A 15,946-nucleotide genomic window follows, 5' to 3' on the forward strand; every position below is an offset into this window, starting at 1 on the left:
TGCTATAATAGTCTCTGTGTAGTTTAGTCTCATACATGTGAAAAGACGATTGCATTATTCATGCAATAATACGCATTTAAAGTCATTTTCTATAATAAATTCAAACCAGTTTAGGTTAAAAAAGGGTAGAAATTCTTTACGTGTTTATGAATTTATTGGACGAGGCCACAATCCAATTTTCGATGGGAAAGATGCTTTGAGTAATGATCCACGTCAACGCAAATTTAAAACTCCTTGCTTTGTTCAAGGGCAAACTATTTGAAGATTCAGGATCCTCAAAATTGTTGTTTTTTTATAAACGAAAAGCAAAAGTTAGATCTAGTGAAGAATTTGCAGATACCCCAACACAACCTATGAACTCCAATTCAGTTCGGTTCAAGTTGAATGAAACAAAAAAGTTAAGAAAGACATTTACAATCTTTTGTATTAGCCTGTCAACTCAGTGGAGTGGGTTCATCATCAATCGCCGCTCGTTTGAAACCTGCCGGAATGCGGGGAGGGAACCAACCCCGGAAGCTGCTCTACCACTGTGGCCGCTCTACAGAGGGGGCAGCTGGAGTGCGAGTAAAGCCACATATCAATACATGGAACGTGAAAACAGTGCAGACACTCCGGCAACAAGCGCACGTCTTCTCCTTCTTTGAACTCGCACAGGCAGACTGCACAAGTCTTGTCTGCTCCGAGCACCGCCGGAGCAACTTCTTTGCTGCTGTATCTGTATGCCGGGATCAATTGCAAGGCAGAGAGTTGGACGTCACCCGTCGTTTCTTCGCCGTCCTGAGATGAGTCGGGAGGGGGATGAGGCGGTTGGGGCTGCCCGCACCGTCCGGCGGCGATCCACTGGTAGATGGTGAGGATGACGGCTGCTGAAACGAACCCGACGAGAGCGATGAAGAACGGGGAGATGTTGTTGGAGCCTTCTTCATCCATGTCGAAGGAACGAGCCAGAGCATGGCGAGATGATTATTTCGAAGATTGGCGACCTAGCTTATGCTTGGAGGAGCATATTTTTCTACTTCAAAATAAACGAAATTGTCCGATGGATGAGAATACTTCAACTTTCAAAGGAAAAAGGGTGCAGCTTTCTTGTCACGTTTCGGGAAGCTTGTACAATTCAACAAATGATCTCTAACATTATTTAATCCACAATGATTAGGCATTCAATTTGTATTTACGAAACAGTACGTGTGTTAGTTACCGTACAAATATGCCAAAAGGTTCGATGTCTTGGACGGCAAAAACTTAGGCTGGCCCAATAGGCACAAAAGTATACATGGTCTTACATAGTCTTTTCTATTAAGACTTTTGAATTGGAGGAAGAAATCTTTATTCACCGTTTTATAAGGTTCTTTGGCACGAGGTAGTTTCTTTGTTTGGAACCCATAGAAAATAAAAGAAAAGGGGAAAGAAACTTATTTTCTGAGAGAAACATTGAGAAAAAAAAATAAGAGAGAAAATCATTTTTTCTCAATAAATTTTCTCTCACAAAATAATGGAATTTTGGGAGAAAAGAACATCTAATGGAGACTTGAGAGAAAATTTTAATCATAAAAAATTTAAAATATTGTTAATTTAATTTTCTTTTTCATTTTTCACTTATATCCAAACAAGGGAAACTATATTTCTCTTCCATTTTCGCTCTCATTTTTCATGGGCATTCAAATAAGAGAAAATAAACTTCTTATCTCTTTTTCTTTCTTTTCTTTTATCTCGACTTTCTGTGTTCCAAACACAGCCTTAGTAACTCTCTTATTTCTGAACTTGGTGGATAACATTTTTTTATAGGTTGTCTTCCAAAAAAATTACATGAGAAGTGAGGTTCTATGAAGACCATTCAAACAATCCACATACGTTCTAACAACTCATTTCATAATTGTTGTAGGTAAAGATTCAGAACCTTGATTCAACCACTATAGCTCTCAAAAAATTTCAAGTGGCCTTCCATTGTGATCCATAACTCGATCCCATTGATAATATTAAATAATTTTTTGTGATTTTTTGGCATCAAGTTGATTAATTTCTACTAAAGGACGAATGTCCAATTAATCAAGCTCTATTTTAGCAATTTTGCATCCCCAAACTTTTTGTCACAGATTTCTTGTGGTTAGAGGTTTCTTAGCTTAACTACATTCTTAATACTTCGAAATCAATTGTCCTAGTTTCACTCGACTTTTGGTTGTGAGTCTTTCAAATTATACTCTTAATTTTGGTGTATTTTATAATAGTTTTTCAAAAAATCTTGTCTTGATTTTAATCTCATTGTGTTTTTACTTTTAAATCATATGATATTGGTGTGTTGTGGTAGAAACACCTAGGACTAGGGTGTGTTCTTTATTGATCTTAAAATCACAAAATCAGCCTAATTAGAGGCTTTTTGTGCTATAGCTTTAAAGGAAGCAATCCTTGTTTTTTTCAATCCCATCAATTAAGCTTGGATAAGTGGATTGGAAGTAAAAAATCCCTTTATACTAGGGGTGAGTGCCAATTGTTGATCATTAGTACCAAGTGTGGGCAGGTATTGTAATTTAGATTTTAGAGATTTTTTGTTATAGATGTCATCTTGCTATTGAGTATAGTGAATTAACTTTTGAGGTACAAAAATCTTGGGAGTGCATTAGCAATTTAAGATAAGATTGTGAACTATTATAAAATTGCAATGCACTTGTGTTTGCAAGATTTGATTTCTTGATTGATACATATCAGCTTCCAGAGCCAAAATTGAAAAGCAGCCATCAAGTTTAATAAACCTATTCATGCACCCCCTCTAGGATTATCTTTGTCTGACCTATGAAATATTATGAGAGCAAGTATACTCTAAGACCAAGTTTAAATTTCAAATTAAGTATAGAAGATCCATGTATGGCTAGCTCTAGTTCCTCCCAAGTTATTGCCATTGGCATATCAGCCACCAAATCCCCATTGTTTGACTAAAACAATTATACACATTGGAAATATTGGATGAAACATTTTCTCAAAGGCTGTGACTTTGATCTTCCGTATATCAACACTCAAGGACCATTTGTCCCAATGAAAAAAAAGAGACAAGGAAACAGACAATCCAAAAAGAATATACTAATGAGAAGAAAAAAGTGTCACTAAACCGTAACTCCAAAAAATTTGATATCTACTAGTCATTTTTTTTTTGGCAAATTTCATTGGCTAGTTTTTTCTAGTAGAGAGTTCTACCAATGAAATTCGTAATTCACTGGTCAAATTTTCTACCAACGAAATTGATAATTCATTGGGAAAGATCTCTTCCTATGAACTATCAATTTTATTGGTAGAGACAAATGCCAACAAAAAGTTAATTTCATTGCAAAGACATATGATAGTGGAATTATGAATTTCGTTGGCATAGACATATGGTAGAAAATTCAGAAATTCGTTAGAGGATTTGTATTTGAATCATATTATTGAATTTATGGAAAAGAGAAATAATTCATTGACTTATCGTAATCAGAGTACATGAACCTCTATTTATAATAGAGGAAGGTAGTAGAATCCCATTATAATAAAACTACCATTGTCCCAATTACACCCAAGCTCTAACACTTAAAGATAAGTCCTAGCATAATTAAATAAACCAATATAAATAAAAGACCAACAACGTCATAAACTTTCTCCAAAGTACTTTGGGCCTCTCTGTATTATTCGGCGAATTGGGTAAGTCGCCTATCAATTGTAACTTCCCACAATGGCTAAACTTCATAATGTATTCCATGTTTCCTTATTTAAACCCTTTAAGGGTCCACCTCCTTCGTCAATCCTATCCCTTCCTCCGGTGGACAATGGACGGGTTATTCTTACTCTAGTGACGGTATTGCGTGCCCATCATATTAATGACCAGTGGGAGATTCTAGTACATTGGAAGGACACCGAACCAGAGGATGCTACATGGGAACAGCTGGCCAACTTCAAATAGGTCTACCATCTTACAAGCTTGAGGACAAACTCTTTCTCCATGGGGAGGGGGGCAGATGATGAGGACTCAATAGCACACTGAGTCACCGAAAGGAGGCGGAGTTAATTACTTTTAAAGTTCATATTTTATATTACTTCAAGTATATTGTTTCATTAATTATGTAAGGATCCAGGTCGCAGGGCCAAAATTGTCAATTTAAGCCCTAAAACTCTAATGGCGTCAAACCCTATTTAAAGGATAAATAAATAAAAGAAAGCCATGCATGGAATTAGGTTAAACAGGGTTTGGAGTTATCCTGGATGAGCTCTAGGGTTTGGGAGGTCACCTTGACGAGCTCCAGGTATAGTTCTCTCTTGAATTTGGGTTTATTCTTTATCTTTTGAATTCTGGTTTACATTGATCTTACCGTAGCCAAGGGGAAAGGATTGATTTACTGTTTCTGAGTTCAATTAGAGGTTGTAGCCTCTCCTACGTTCACAGCAACAAGAGGGAGCTTTTCTTCTTCATTTCGAGCAAGAGATTGGGGTTCCCCAATCCCCAAACCGAGCAGAAACCTCTAAAAGAGGTGCCTTTAGAATCGAGCAAGGCAGGATTAGGAACTCCTAAACTCTCCTACGTGAACAGAAGCACCTTGCCAAGAGGGTCCTTACCCTCTCAGCCGTGAGCAGCCAAGGGTTGAACCCCTTCCTGGCCTAGAACAATAAGGGTTCTCATCCCTTACCCTAGAAAGTCAAGAAAAGGAAACTTCTTTTCAATCTTACCAAGAATAGTCAAGAAAAGGAAACTCCTTTTCATCCTTACCGAGAGCAGTAGCTTTATTACAGTGCTGGATTCACAATTCCCACGCTGAGTTACTCGATCCATGGCTAGGGACCATAGCATCCATCCACAAAAATTTGAAGCCCTCACTACGATATCAAAATGGTTTCAAAGGGGTAACTTTAAAATTTGAGATTGGAGTCTCAATTCAATCTTTGAGCTAAGTATTTTGGAATTTGATTTTGTTATCTCTTTGATACTATCTCAAAGTTATCTAAAGTTTTTTTTATTATCTTATTGATCTTTCATTTTAAATTCAAAACTTCTATTTTGATTAACATTGATTTTTTATAGGTGCAAGAGTGCTGCTAATCATTTTGATAGTTTCACATAGGATGCTTTGTGTAATTTTAGCACTATTTTGAAATTGTATAATTGCCTTTTTTAGAAGGTGTTGCAAAGCAAGATCTTCTTTCCCTCAAGTTAATTCTTTCCCTCAAGCTAATTAGTGTAGACCGACTTTCTGTTTTGCTATAAAACCTTTTTTGGATCTAGGTAGTTTTAGTTTGAGCTGTTGGCCTTAAGTCCCAAATTGTGTTGCTTAGGAGTTGTAAAAGAACTAGTGAGGTTCATAGGTGTAGATGTCATTGGGCTTATCATAGTAGATCATTTAGCCAAACAGATCATAGTTGTCTAGGGCAAGAGATCTCTAGGAATGTAGTAGCAATCTGAGATTGTGATTGTGAAACACTATAAAAATCATGGTGTAGTGATGTGTGCATTAATTTTATTAAATTCTGAAAAAATTAAGTAAATCTATCCACCCCCACCCTCAAGGTTTACTTGAACAAAATCCTTTCACTATAAATAATGTTTATTTTTTGAAGGCCTCAACTAAAACACATCGAGAATAAGTAAATCACGTGACAAGGGATTCAAGGTTATATTTGGACTGAATGAATGTCAAGTATTTTAAAAATTTAAACAATTTTTTATGCACATAAGGAAGGAAATATGTATATTCTAAGTCTAGATGATTTGTTGAAAATATAATAATATAGTTAATGGCTGATTGTGTAGACACAACCTTATGGTATAGAAGATTAGGACATGTTAGTATAAAACTTTTGAAAAACTTTTTTTTTTAAAATGTAATGTTTAAGGGTTGCCTAAAATTAGTTTTGAAAATAAATTCAGGGTGATACATGTAAGAGAGGCAAATACATAAAAGTACATTCGAACCCAAGAAAGTAATTTCCACCTTAATAAAAATCATTCATATGGATCTATATTGGAACATTAGAACAACTAGCCGAGGTGGTAAACATTATGTCTTTGTGAGAGTAAATGATTACTCTAGATATAATGGGACCCTATTTCTTGTTCGTAAAAGTCATGCTCTTAGGGAATTTATGAAATGGGCTACCTTGGTTGAAAAAGGAGGTGGTTGTAAAATGATTGAAATTAGGAGTGATAGATAAAGAGACTTTCTAGGAGAATTTGAAAAGTATTGTGATAGTAAAATTTATAGGCTTGAGTCTTCAACCCCTACAAAACCTCCTCAAAATGGGGTAACTGAGAGGGGAAAAAACCCTTATAGAGATGTATAAGATAATGTCAAATGAGTATAAACTACGTAAGAATTTTTTGAGGAAGCGGTGAGTACAAGTTGTTATATTATTAATTGAGTTCACCTAACACCCAGTTTAGGTAAAACCTATTGACTCTGGTGGTTTCTCAATGTGAAATTGAAAATTAAAACTAAAAAATGAAGTGTTGACTATGCAAATAAAATTTGAAACTTTTGTGAGTAAATGCACACCACAAGAGGCCAAGACTTTTTTCTTGATGTCCCCCTAGTGGTAACCACCACTTAAGAACCCCTATGTTCGTGAAAAAAAATCACAAATAAACTATATTAGCTGAAATTACAAGAAAGAGATTTTGGCTCTCTTTAAGCCAAGTGTAATAAACAATTATACTATCCCAAATCTCCCCTACAGAGATTGAATACAACTAGATTCTAGCTCTAGTAGCTAATTTCCCTTCTAGACTTAGTGGTTCTAGAAAATCCCTTTATAGAAAGTGAAAACACAAAAGAGAAATGTAAAACTTACACTTTCATTGGATAGAGCGTCTCTCAGAGTGTCTCCAAGCTTCCAGCACGTTAGGCACAAATGAGAATTTTTTTTTGGAGCTTTAAGGAACTATTAGCGCTAAGAAAAAGCAAGAGATTTGAAGAAATGGAATGAAAAATGGATTTTTTCTTGCAAATGGGTAAAATTGGAAGATTACACTTGAAAATGATCTTTGAGTGAGTATGTTTCATAATAAATGCTCTTTAATTAATAAGGGACGACTTGGAGTCCCTCTTTATAAGTTTTTTTTTGGCAAAACTAGTCATTTTAGACCATTGTCCAAAAAGTAACACAAGTATTTGATCGATCAATGCCACAAGTTGATTGATCATGCTTTATATGAGTTGATAAATCAAACTTTACTGCTTCAACTAGCAACATTGTGGTTGATTAATCATGCAATTAGTGGTTGATTGATCAAACTTTATGACTTGGCCTATTAGAATTCTATTCGATCGATCATGACTACCGAGGTTGATCAATTAGGCTTGTATACAGAAGGCTTCTTGCCAATGTATGATCCACCAAACCCATTACAGGTTGGTCCGTCATGCTTTTTGCAATGTGTAAATTTAAATGCAACTCATGATTAAAGCTAAAGTTAAGTTGATGAAAGTTCCAAAACATTTGTATGAACTTGTAAAATATGGTTTTTGAAATAGTTTGCTGGTCGTAAGCTCCAAAAGCAAATTTGTGCCTAAGATTGAGAAATTGGATGACTAACCTCTTTAGAAGGAAATAATTCTTGAGAATTACTACTTTGCCTAAGCTTTAGGTCTTCAAGTATTTGTTCTTTTCCAAGATGCTTCTTTAATGTGATTGTGTCTTCACTTGAGGTTGTGTCAGATTTGTCAATTCTTCTTCATAGACCTTCCAACCGAGTCACTTGAAGGAAATACATCTAAAATGATATTAATAGCAAATTTTTTAGCTTGCTTAATTTAAATTTAATATCATAAAATTTTGAAAATGAGTCAACTTGGGTCAAGAATCTCCCATTTTTATGATGACAAAACCTATTTTTGTGAATAATAAAAAAATTATCCCCGTAAGATAAAACATGCATGGGTTTTATATTCTCCCTCTCAATTTGTGCATGAATGAGTGATTTTGTTTAGAATTTTTCATTTTAACTCAGATTTTAAATTTAGTTCAAAATTTCAAATTTTCTCCCCTTTAATGTGTGCTTACTATCTCTCTCCCTTTTGTTTTTCTTACTTCACAAAAATACAAAGAATTTCACACAAAGAGATAAGAGATGACATTTTCATTGATTTTAAAATGTGAATACATACAGAAAAAAGACATAAAGTACGTGACTAGGAAATATAAAGCCTAGGTCAAATGCTAAGGAGCCTAGAGATCTACTCAAGTGTGGTTGGTGACACCTGTGACACTCAAGATAGATATTGTATAGAAAATCTTCCTTTCTAGCTTGAGTTGTCAAAATCTCCTTCGGAGTCTCTTTTATCTCAGTCATATCATCTTCTACGAAGAGCCTTCACCTAATGGCATGGTTGGCCCATGGGCTCGCCTCATCACTCAAAACTTCTTTTGTGTGCGGCTCCTTACCCTGGACTGCTTGGGAATCTTCTGAAAAAAAAATTTCTAACTTTCACCTTACCAATTGTCAACTTCTTCGGGACCACTAATGTATGCTCAAGGGCAAGATCCACTCCCCTTTGCAACAAGGTCAACGTGATGATTTGCCCAAAGGGCAAACCGTTGGTTGGCAGATTGCTGGCCATGTCCATCGTCCAATGTAGGACAAAGTAGGCTTAATCTCGCAGCACAATGAAGGACAGAGCCCACATCTAAAACACATCGGTGGTGGTGAGACGAGAGAAATTACCCTTGCATGGGTTGAGGAAGTTCCTCATGATTTCCATGAACAACTTCCACAACATGCTCGGTCTTGATGTGAATGTCATCAAGCTACCGGCTTGGTACCAGCAAAACTCATAGCAGCTCAGATCGTTGGATGGTGTGCCTAGGAGCAAGATAAAGCTCACTCACGGTCATTGAGTACCCTTGCATGGGTTGAGGAAGTTCCTCATCATCTCCATGCACGACCTCCACAATCACGTCTTGATGTGAATGTCATAAAAGCTACCAGCTTGTTATGAACAAAAGTCATAGATGGCATTTTGGATGTTTTGAGGATTGACTATCGTCATGGTTCATCGACTAGCTCTCCTTGATGTAGCAGCTCAGTTTCTTGGATGGTGTGCCAAGGAGTGAGTTAAGATCATTCACGGTCATTGAGATCTCAACCCGCTTCATGCAGGAGGTAAATGACAACTCCTTGTGCTCTTATTCTACTTGATTGAGATTGGAGTAGAAAGATTTTACCAAATTTGGAAAAACCTCCTCTTCCAATCTGAGTAGCTTCTCATAGGGAATGAAAATGTCTTCAAATTTGGGGGAACTCCTTTTGGAAGAAGTGTAGGTCCAATATACATGGCTCCACCATGCTTTACTTAGAGAGTAATTCCATGTAACGGCGGCTTTGTGCGACTTTCATGTGGAAGTTCCCCTTTCCAATCTGAATTTTTTGGAGGGTCTGTTAGAAAAACTTTAATCGTAAATCCTAATCAATAATTTACATCATGCCTGAATATTAGGATTTGGGAAAAATACCTGGATCCATTCCAAACGATCACCTACTGTTGCGGAATTCTACGACAATCGATACGAACAAATTCTTGGTTTTGTGATCTTCCTCAACTAAATCTCCTTAGTTCTTCAATGGGACCTTCGTCTCTCTTCTGAATGGGGAGAAGGACAACTGTGTGTGATTTAGTATCTTGGGGACCATAACCATAATGTGTCTCCTTATATAGGGTTCTAATAATTTTCTATGGTATCTACTCAATTGGCCCATATTCATGACCCATATTCCTTAATGGGCTTAACAAAATTAGACCACTTAATTTTGGCCCATTTTATTAAATAAAAAATATAATTGAATAATAAATATGTTGCCCTCACGTTTCCTAACAATCTCCCACTTGGGTTACATATCATCCCTGAAACAATTATATCACAAATTCTTTAGGCGCATATCTGTATACTATTAATAATGGAACCATCTTATATATTAATAATAAAACCACCACGACTTTCATCACATTACAGTTGTGACTAAACCACGATGATTACCATACTAATGCACTCAATGACATAGATCAAATATTGATGAGTAGCATGGAAATTACATGCAATGTGATCTTGTACATGCTTATTTCTAACTGGTCCTTCTTTAGTCTTTAGTGAGATCTTTCCAAAGTCCTTAATGCAATATGAACATTGCACATAGAAAAACACAAACAAGTTCAGAAATAGAATAAGAACCAATCAATTTTATTATGTAAAAAATTAAATAACTCAATGTCTAAAGCAAATATATAGTACAGAAATGACTCCCACTAAACCAAGGTATCATCAGAAATAATGCCCATATGAGCAGTGTGCTCATGAAAGACCTTAGGCGTTAAACCCTTGGTTAATGGGTTTGCTTGCATAGAGTTCGTCCTTGTATGTTCTATAGAATTTGTTTATTCTGAACTCTCTCCTTAACAACTAGAAACTTGATGTCGATAAACATCGACTTCGTCGAGCTCCTGTTGTTATTGGAATAAAGTATTGCCGAGTTATTGCTGCAATAAATCTTTACTGGCCTGTCAATACCATCTACCACTTGCAGCCCAGTGACAAAGTTTCACAACCATTTCCCATGGTTGGACGCCTAAAAGTAAGCAATGAACTCTGCAACCATTGTTGAAGAAGCTATGAGAGTCTGCTTAGTAGACTTCCATGAGATAACTCTTTCACCCAACATAAATATGTAACCTAATGTGGAGTGTATGCTATCTTGTCATCTAGCAAAGTCAGAGTCAGAGAACCCAACAATTTCTAAACTATCTGATCTCCAATAAGTGAGCATGTAGTCTTTTGTTATCCTCTCATAATGCATCACGTGTTTGGCTGCCTTCCAATGTTGCATACCTGGATTACTCAAATATCTGCCAAGAATTCTTACTATAAATGCTATGTCAGGATGAGTACAAACTTGAGCGTACATGTGACTCTCTACTATTGATGCATAGGGAATTTTTTGCATCTCTTTTCTTTCAAAATCATTATTAGGGCACTGTTTGAGACTAAACTTGTCTCCTTTAGCGACAGGTGTGTCTCCTGGTTTATTATCTTTCATGCCAAATTTTCTCAAAGCCTTATTGATATAGCTCTTTTGTAACAACCTAAGGATACCACAAGAACGATCTCTAAGTATCTTAATACCTAATACAAAATAGGCATCACCAAGATCTTTCATCTCGAATTTCTTCATCAGAAATTTCTTGGTTTCGTGCAGTAAGCCTATGTCGTTACTAGCGAGCAGAATGTCATCGACTTATAATATCAAGAAGATGTATTTACTCCCAATGAACTTATGATGTCTACAGTCATCAACAACATTCACCTCAAAACCGTACGAGGTGATGACTTGATGGAACTTGTGATACCATTGACAGGAAACCTATTTGAGACCATAAACGGATTTATTCAATTGGCAGACCATAGACTTTGGATCACCAGATACAAAGTTTTCTGGCTGTCCCATATAAATCGTCTTGTCAATGTCTCCATTGAGAAATGCAGTTTTGACATCCATTTTATGTAGCTCTAGATCTAGATTAGCCACTAGTGCCATTATTGTTCTAAAAGAGTCTTTCGATGATACTAAAGAGAAAGTCTCTTTATAATCTATGCCTTCCCTTTGAGTAAAGCCTTAAGGACTAGACGGGCCTTATATCTCTCGATGTTGCCCTTTGAAACTCTCTTGGTTTTAAATATCCATTTACAACCAATGGGCTTCACACATATAGGCAACTAGATGATATCCCAAATGTCATTGTCATTCATAGACTTCATCTCATCCTTAATGGCATCAATCCACTTTTGAGAGTTAGAACTGCGCAAGGCTTGAAAAAAGTTAATCGGGTCATCTTCTGTCAATCTGATGCTATCCTCATGTTCTTGGAGAAATATCATATAATCATCTGGAACTGCATCTCTCCTCTCCCTAGTAGATCTCCTTAATGGCACTTCTTGAGGTGGTTGAGTTTTTTCTAAGGTGGTGCAAGAGGAAGAATCTCATTGTTGTCTTGATCTGGAACAATGTCTGGAATAGGAACCTGAACATTGTCCTCTAGTGCCTGAATTGTGTCTTGAACAATAATAGGTATGGAGACCTGATCAATGTAAATAACAAATTCTTCTTCAAAAACAACATTCCTTATGTTTTCTTCCCCTCCAAACTCAATATCCTCAAGGAATCTCGTATTTCCCATTTCAAAGAAGGATCTTGATGTGGGATTGTAAAACTTATAGCCTTGAGAGCGTTCAATGTAACCAACAAAATAACAGTTAACCGTCCTTGTGTCCAGTATTTTTTTCATGTGGCCTATTATTATGGACTCCATAGCATCATGAGTTATCCATAGGCATAGGAATTAAATTATGTCAATTTACTTTTCATGTAATTTCAATTCGGTTTGGTTTTCTTTATTTGGTTTGGTTTACTTTGGGTTGGTTCAGTGTAATGTGGCGTGAACCACTTGACCTATGGGTCATCTTTGTATTTTCGTCCTCAACCCTATTTAGGGGGACGTGAAGGAAAAGAGAGGCAAGTATTGAGAAAATTATATTTTACAGGTCTGATTATCCCTCAGTGGTCTAGGTCGGATTCTCCCTTTGAGGTCCAAGGTTGAGCTTCCTCCAAAGCTCCTTCGTTCTAATTGAGTTCCACCATTACTCATTCAAGAAACAAGAATTCTCTTCCAACGTCAAGATCATCCATGGAGGGAAGAGAGGAAAGAAGGGTGACTTGATCCATGGCAAGGGAAGAACCTAACATCTTGGTATCAGACAGGTCCACCCTTGGGGATTCCTCTTCCCCTGACGATTTGAGACAGTTAGTGGAAGATACTAGACAGAGGATAGGCAACCAGGCTCATGCCCTGGAAGAGGTGCGTCAAACAACCTCTGATTTGCGTGAGGCAATAAAATCAATAGATGCTGCCATCCAAACTCTCCTCCGGCGACAAGAGGACCATGATACACGAGCCCAACCTCCAGCTGCCTACTCTCCAGCGGCCAACTACCATCCATTCCACCCACCACCTCCCCCACAACCACCAATGCGTCAACACCATCCCCATCCGGGGCCTGCCATTCAAGGACCAAACATTGTGCCCAGGTATTTAAAACTTGACTTTCCTACGTACGATGGGTCTAAGGACCCTTTGATTTGGTTAGCCAAGTGTGATCAGTTCTTTTATCATCAAACAACACCTGCGGATGAGAAAGTGTATTTGGCCGCCTACCACATGCTCGATGAAGCGCTTCTATGGTACCACCAATTCCGAAATGACCAAGTGGTTCAGGATTGGGCAACTTTTAGACAGTCTTGCTTGATGAGATTTGGTCCTCCAGCTAGTAGCAATCCATTGGGAGAATTAATCAATTACAAACAAACTGGAACACTAAAGGTGTACCAAAAGACCTTCTAGGAAAGGTTAGCCCGAGCAAACCAGTTTGTTAGCCACACACAGTATGTTCATATTTTTACTGCTGGTTTGACAGAAGCTCGGCGTTTAGAAGTTGAATTACATGCTCCTACAGATTTAGACCACGCTATGAATTTAGCCAAGGCAATTGAGCACAAGCAGTGTGTTCTAAAGGAGTCACTGGTCAGAAAACCAGCTTGGCCAGGGAGGCACAATGCCTCAGCGCCAAACCCTTCCTCTGGCCCTCCAAGATATAGAGACAGTGCAGCCCCACGCCCAGACATCACTAATTTGGCTCCACCTGCTCCTTATTTCAAAAAAGCTGACTAGACAGGAAATGGACCAAAGAAAGGCCAAGGGCCTCTGTTTTAACTGTGATGAACAGTATGTCATTGGACACCATTGCAAATGATTATTTAGTATATGTCTGTGGGAGGATGGAGAAGAAATACCACCAGAGGAGGAAATTGTGGAAACTGACCAAGAAGATCCAGAGATTTCCCTTCATGCTATGACTGGTCTACACAGTGCAAGCACAATGCAAGTTAAAGCCCAAATACATCATTTACAGTTACTGGCTTTAGTTGACTCGGGTAGTACACATAATTTCATCAGTCAGCAGGCGGCAGAACAACTTGGGTTAGTAGTACAGCAACAGACTGGTCTTTCTGTATTAGTAGCCAATGGGGCTAAAATTACTAGTGTAGGCATATCACTAGCCACACACTTTGATATTGAGGGATATGCATTTGTTGCAGATTTTTTGGTGATTCCACTATCAGGATTCGATTTGGTGCTAAGAATTAAATGGCTACAATAGTTGGGACCAATACTATGGGATTTCCAAGCTCTAACCATGTCTTCTATAGAGGACCAACATCAGATTATATTGCATGGCACACAAGCACCACTCACTTGCGTACTACAGGTTGCCCAGGTCCAGTCCACAAACGCATGTAAGTTATGTCACTTACTTACAAAATTTGAAGATATCTTTCAGGACCCTACTGCCTTACCACCACTTAGGCACTGTGATCACCGTATCCGTTTGAAAACGGGTACCGAGCCGGTAGTGGTGCGTCCATATCGTTACCCTCACTTACAGAAGGATGAGATTGAAAGGTAGTGCCAGTAGATGTTAGCACAGGGTATTATTCAGCCCAGCAGGTCTCCTTTTTCTTCACCGGTATTACTAGTCCGCAAGCATGATAAGTCATGGAGGTTCTGTGTGGATTACCGACAACTCAATGCCCATACGATTAAAGATAAATTTCCTATTCTAGTGGTGGACGAGCTGTTAGACGAGCTACATGGAGCTACTATTTTTACTAATCTCGATTTGAAATCTGGCTATCATCAAATCCGAGTTCATCCATCAGATGTAGAGAAAACAGCTTTCCGCACGCATCACAGCCATTTTGAATTCCTCATAATGCCATTTGGTCTGTCAAATGCGCCTTCCACCTTCCAGGCCCTCATGAATGAGGTATTTTCTTCTCTCTTGAGAAAATATGTATTGGTATTTTTTGACGATATTTTGGTCTATAGCAACAGCTGGGAAGAACATCTTCAGCACCATCACCAGGTATTTTCTCTTATATGTTCACATCATTTGGTTTTAAATCGGTCAAAATGTTCTATGGGCACATCAGAAGTGGCATATTTGGGCCACGTTATTTCAGCATCGGGGGTGAAGGTTGACCAGAGTAAGATACAGGCGGTCACAGATTGACCTATTCCTACATCTATTACAGCCTTAAGAGGATTTTTGGGCCTAGCCGGATATTATAGAAAATTTATTCGTAGCTATGGTCAACTTGCAGCTCCGCTTAACAATCTCCCCAAGAAAAATGCTTTTACCTGGTCAGAGACAGCAACTCATTCCTTTTAGCAATTGAAAGACGCCTTATCATCAGCCCCAGTTTTGCAGCTCCCCGACTTTGAGGAGTCCTTTGTAGTGGAATGTGATGCTTCGGGGGGCGGTATTGGCGCAGTGTTGCACCAACAGGGCCACCCGATTGCTTATTTTAGCCGTCAACTGGGCCAATACCACCACAAGTTGGCAGCTTATGAGAGGGAATTGATCGGATTGGTGAAAGTTATACAGCATTGGCGCCCTTATCTATGGGGATGTTCTTTTTTTATTCGCACTGATCATTGCAGCCTCAAGTATCTTCTTGAGCAGCGTCTCACTACTTCACCACAACAGCATTGGTTAAGTAAGCTTATGGGGTTTGACTTTTTTGTCGAGTATAAACCTGGAAGTTTGAATGTAGGGGCTGATGCCTTATCTCGCCGGGACGTTCCAGAGCCGCAATTAAACGCCATCGGTCAGCCCAGAGCTCTCTTGTTGGATTCTATACGGGAAGAGGCACAACAGTACTCAGATATTATCTCCTTATGCCAGGATATCCAGCAGGGGACAGCGGCACCACATTGGAGGGTTCAGGACAATCTCGCCCTCTAAAAAAACAGAATTTTTCTACACCACACATCCCCTCTGATTAATAGCATTTTAGCCTCCTTCCATGACAGTACACAGGGCCGATAGAAAA

General features: G+C 38.1%; 1 protein-coding gene across 1 annotated transcript; it reads right to left on the minus strand.

The window, feature by feature from the left end:
* Nucleotides 1-459: 459 nt before the first annotated feature.
* LOC137965299 (RING-H2 finger protein ATL52-like) lies at nt 460-930 on the minus strand. Its single transcript, XM_068811622.1, has one exon. It carries the CDS (start codon nt 928-930, stop codon nt 460-462), a length of 471 nt encoding a protein of 156 aa, XP_068667723.1.
* Nucleotides 931-15,946: the final 15,016 nt, after the last annotated feature.

Source organism: Aristolochia californica, unplaced genomic scaffold (assembly GCF_029961685.1).
Source record: "Aristolochia californica isolate CCGP_79_NKW_82.1479 unplaced genomic scaffold, dmAriCali1.0.hap1 SCAF_5, whole genome shotgun sequence".
NCBI classification, from domain to species: domain Eukaryota; kingdom Viridiplantae; phylum Streptophyta; class Magnoliopsida; order Piperales; family Aristolochiaceae; genus Aristolochia; species Aristolochia californica.

Excerpts from the sequence above, each read along its gene's own strand:
- LOC137965299 (XM_068811622.1), bottom strand. The coding sequence starts at position 930 with ATGGATGAAGAAGGCTCCAACAACATCTCCCCGTTCTTCATCGCTCTC.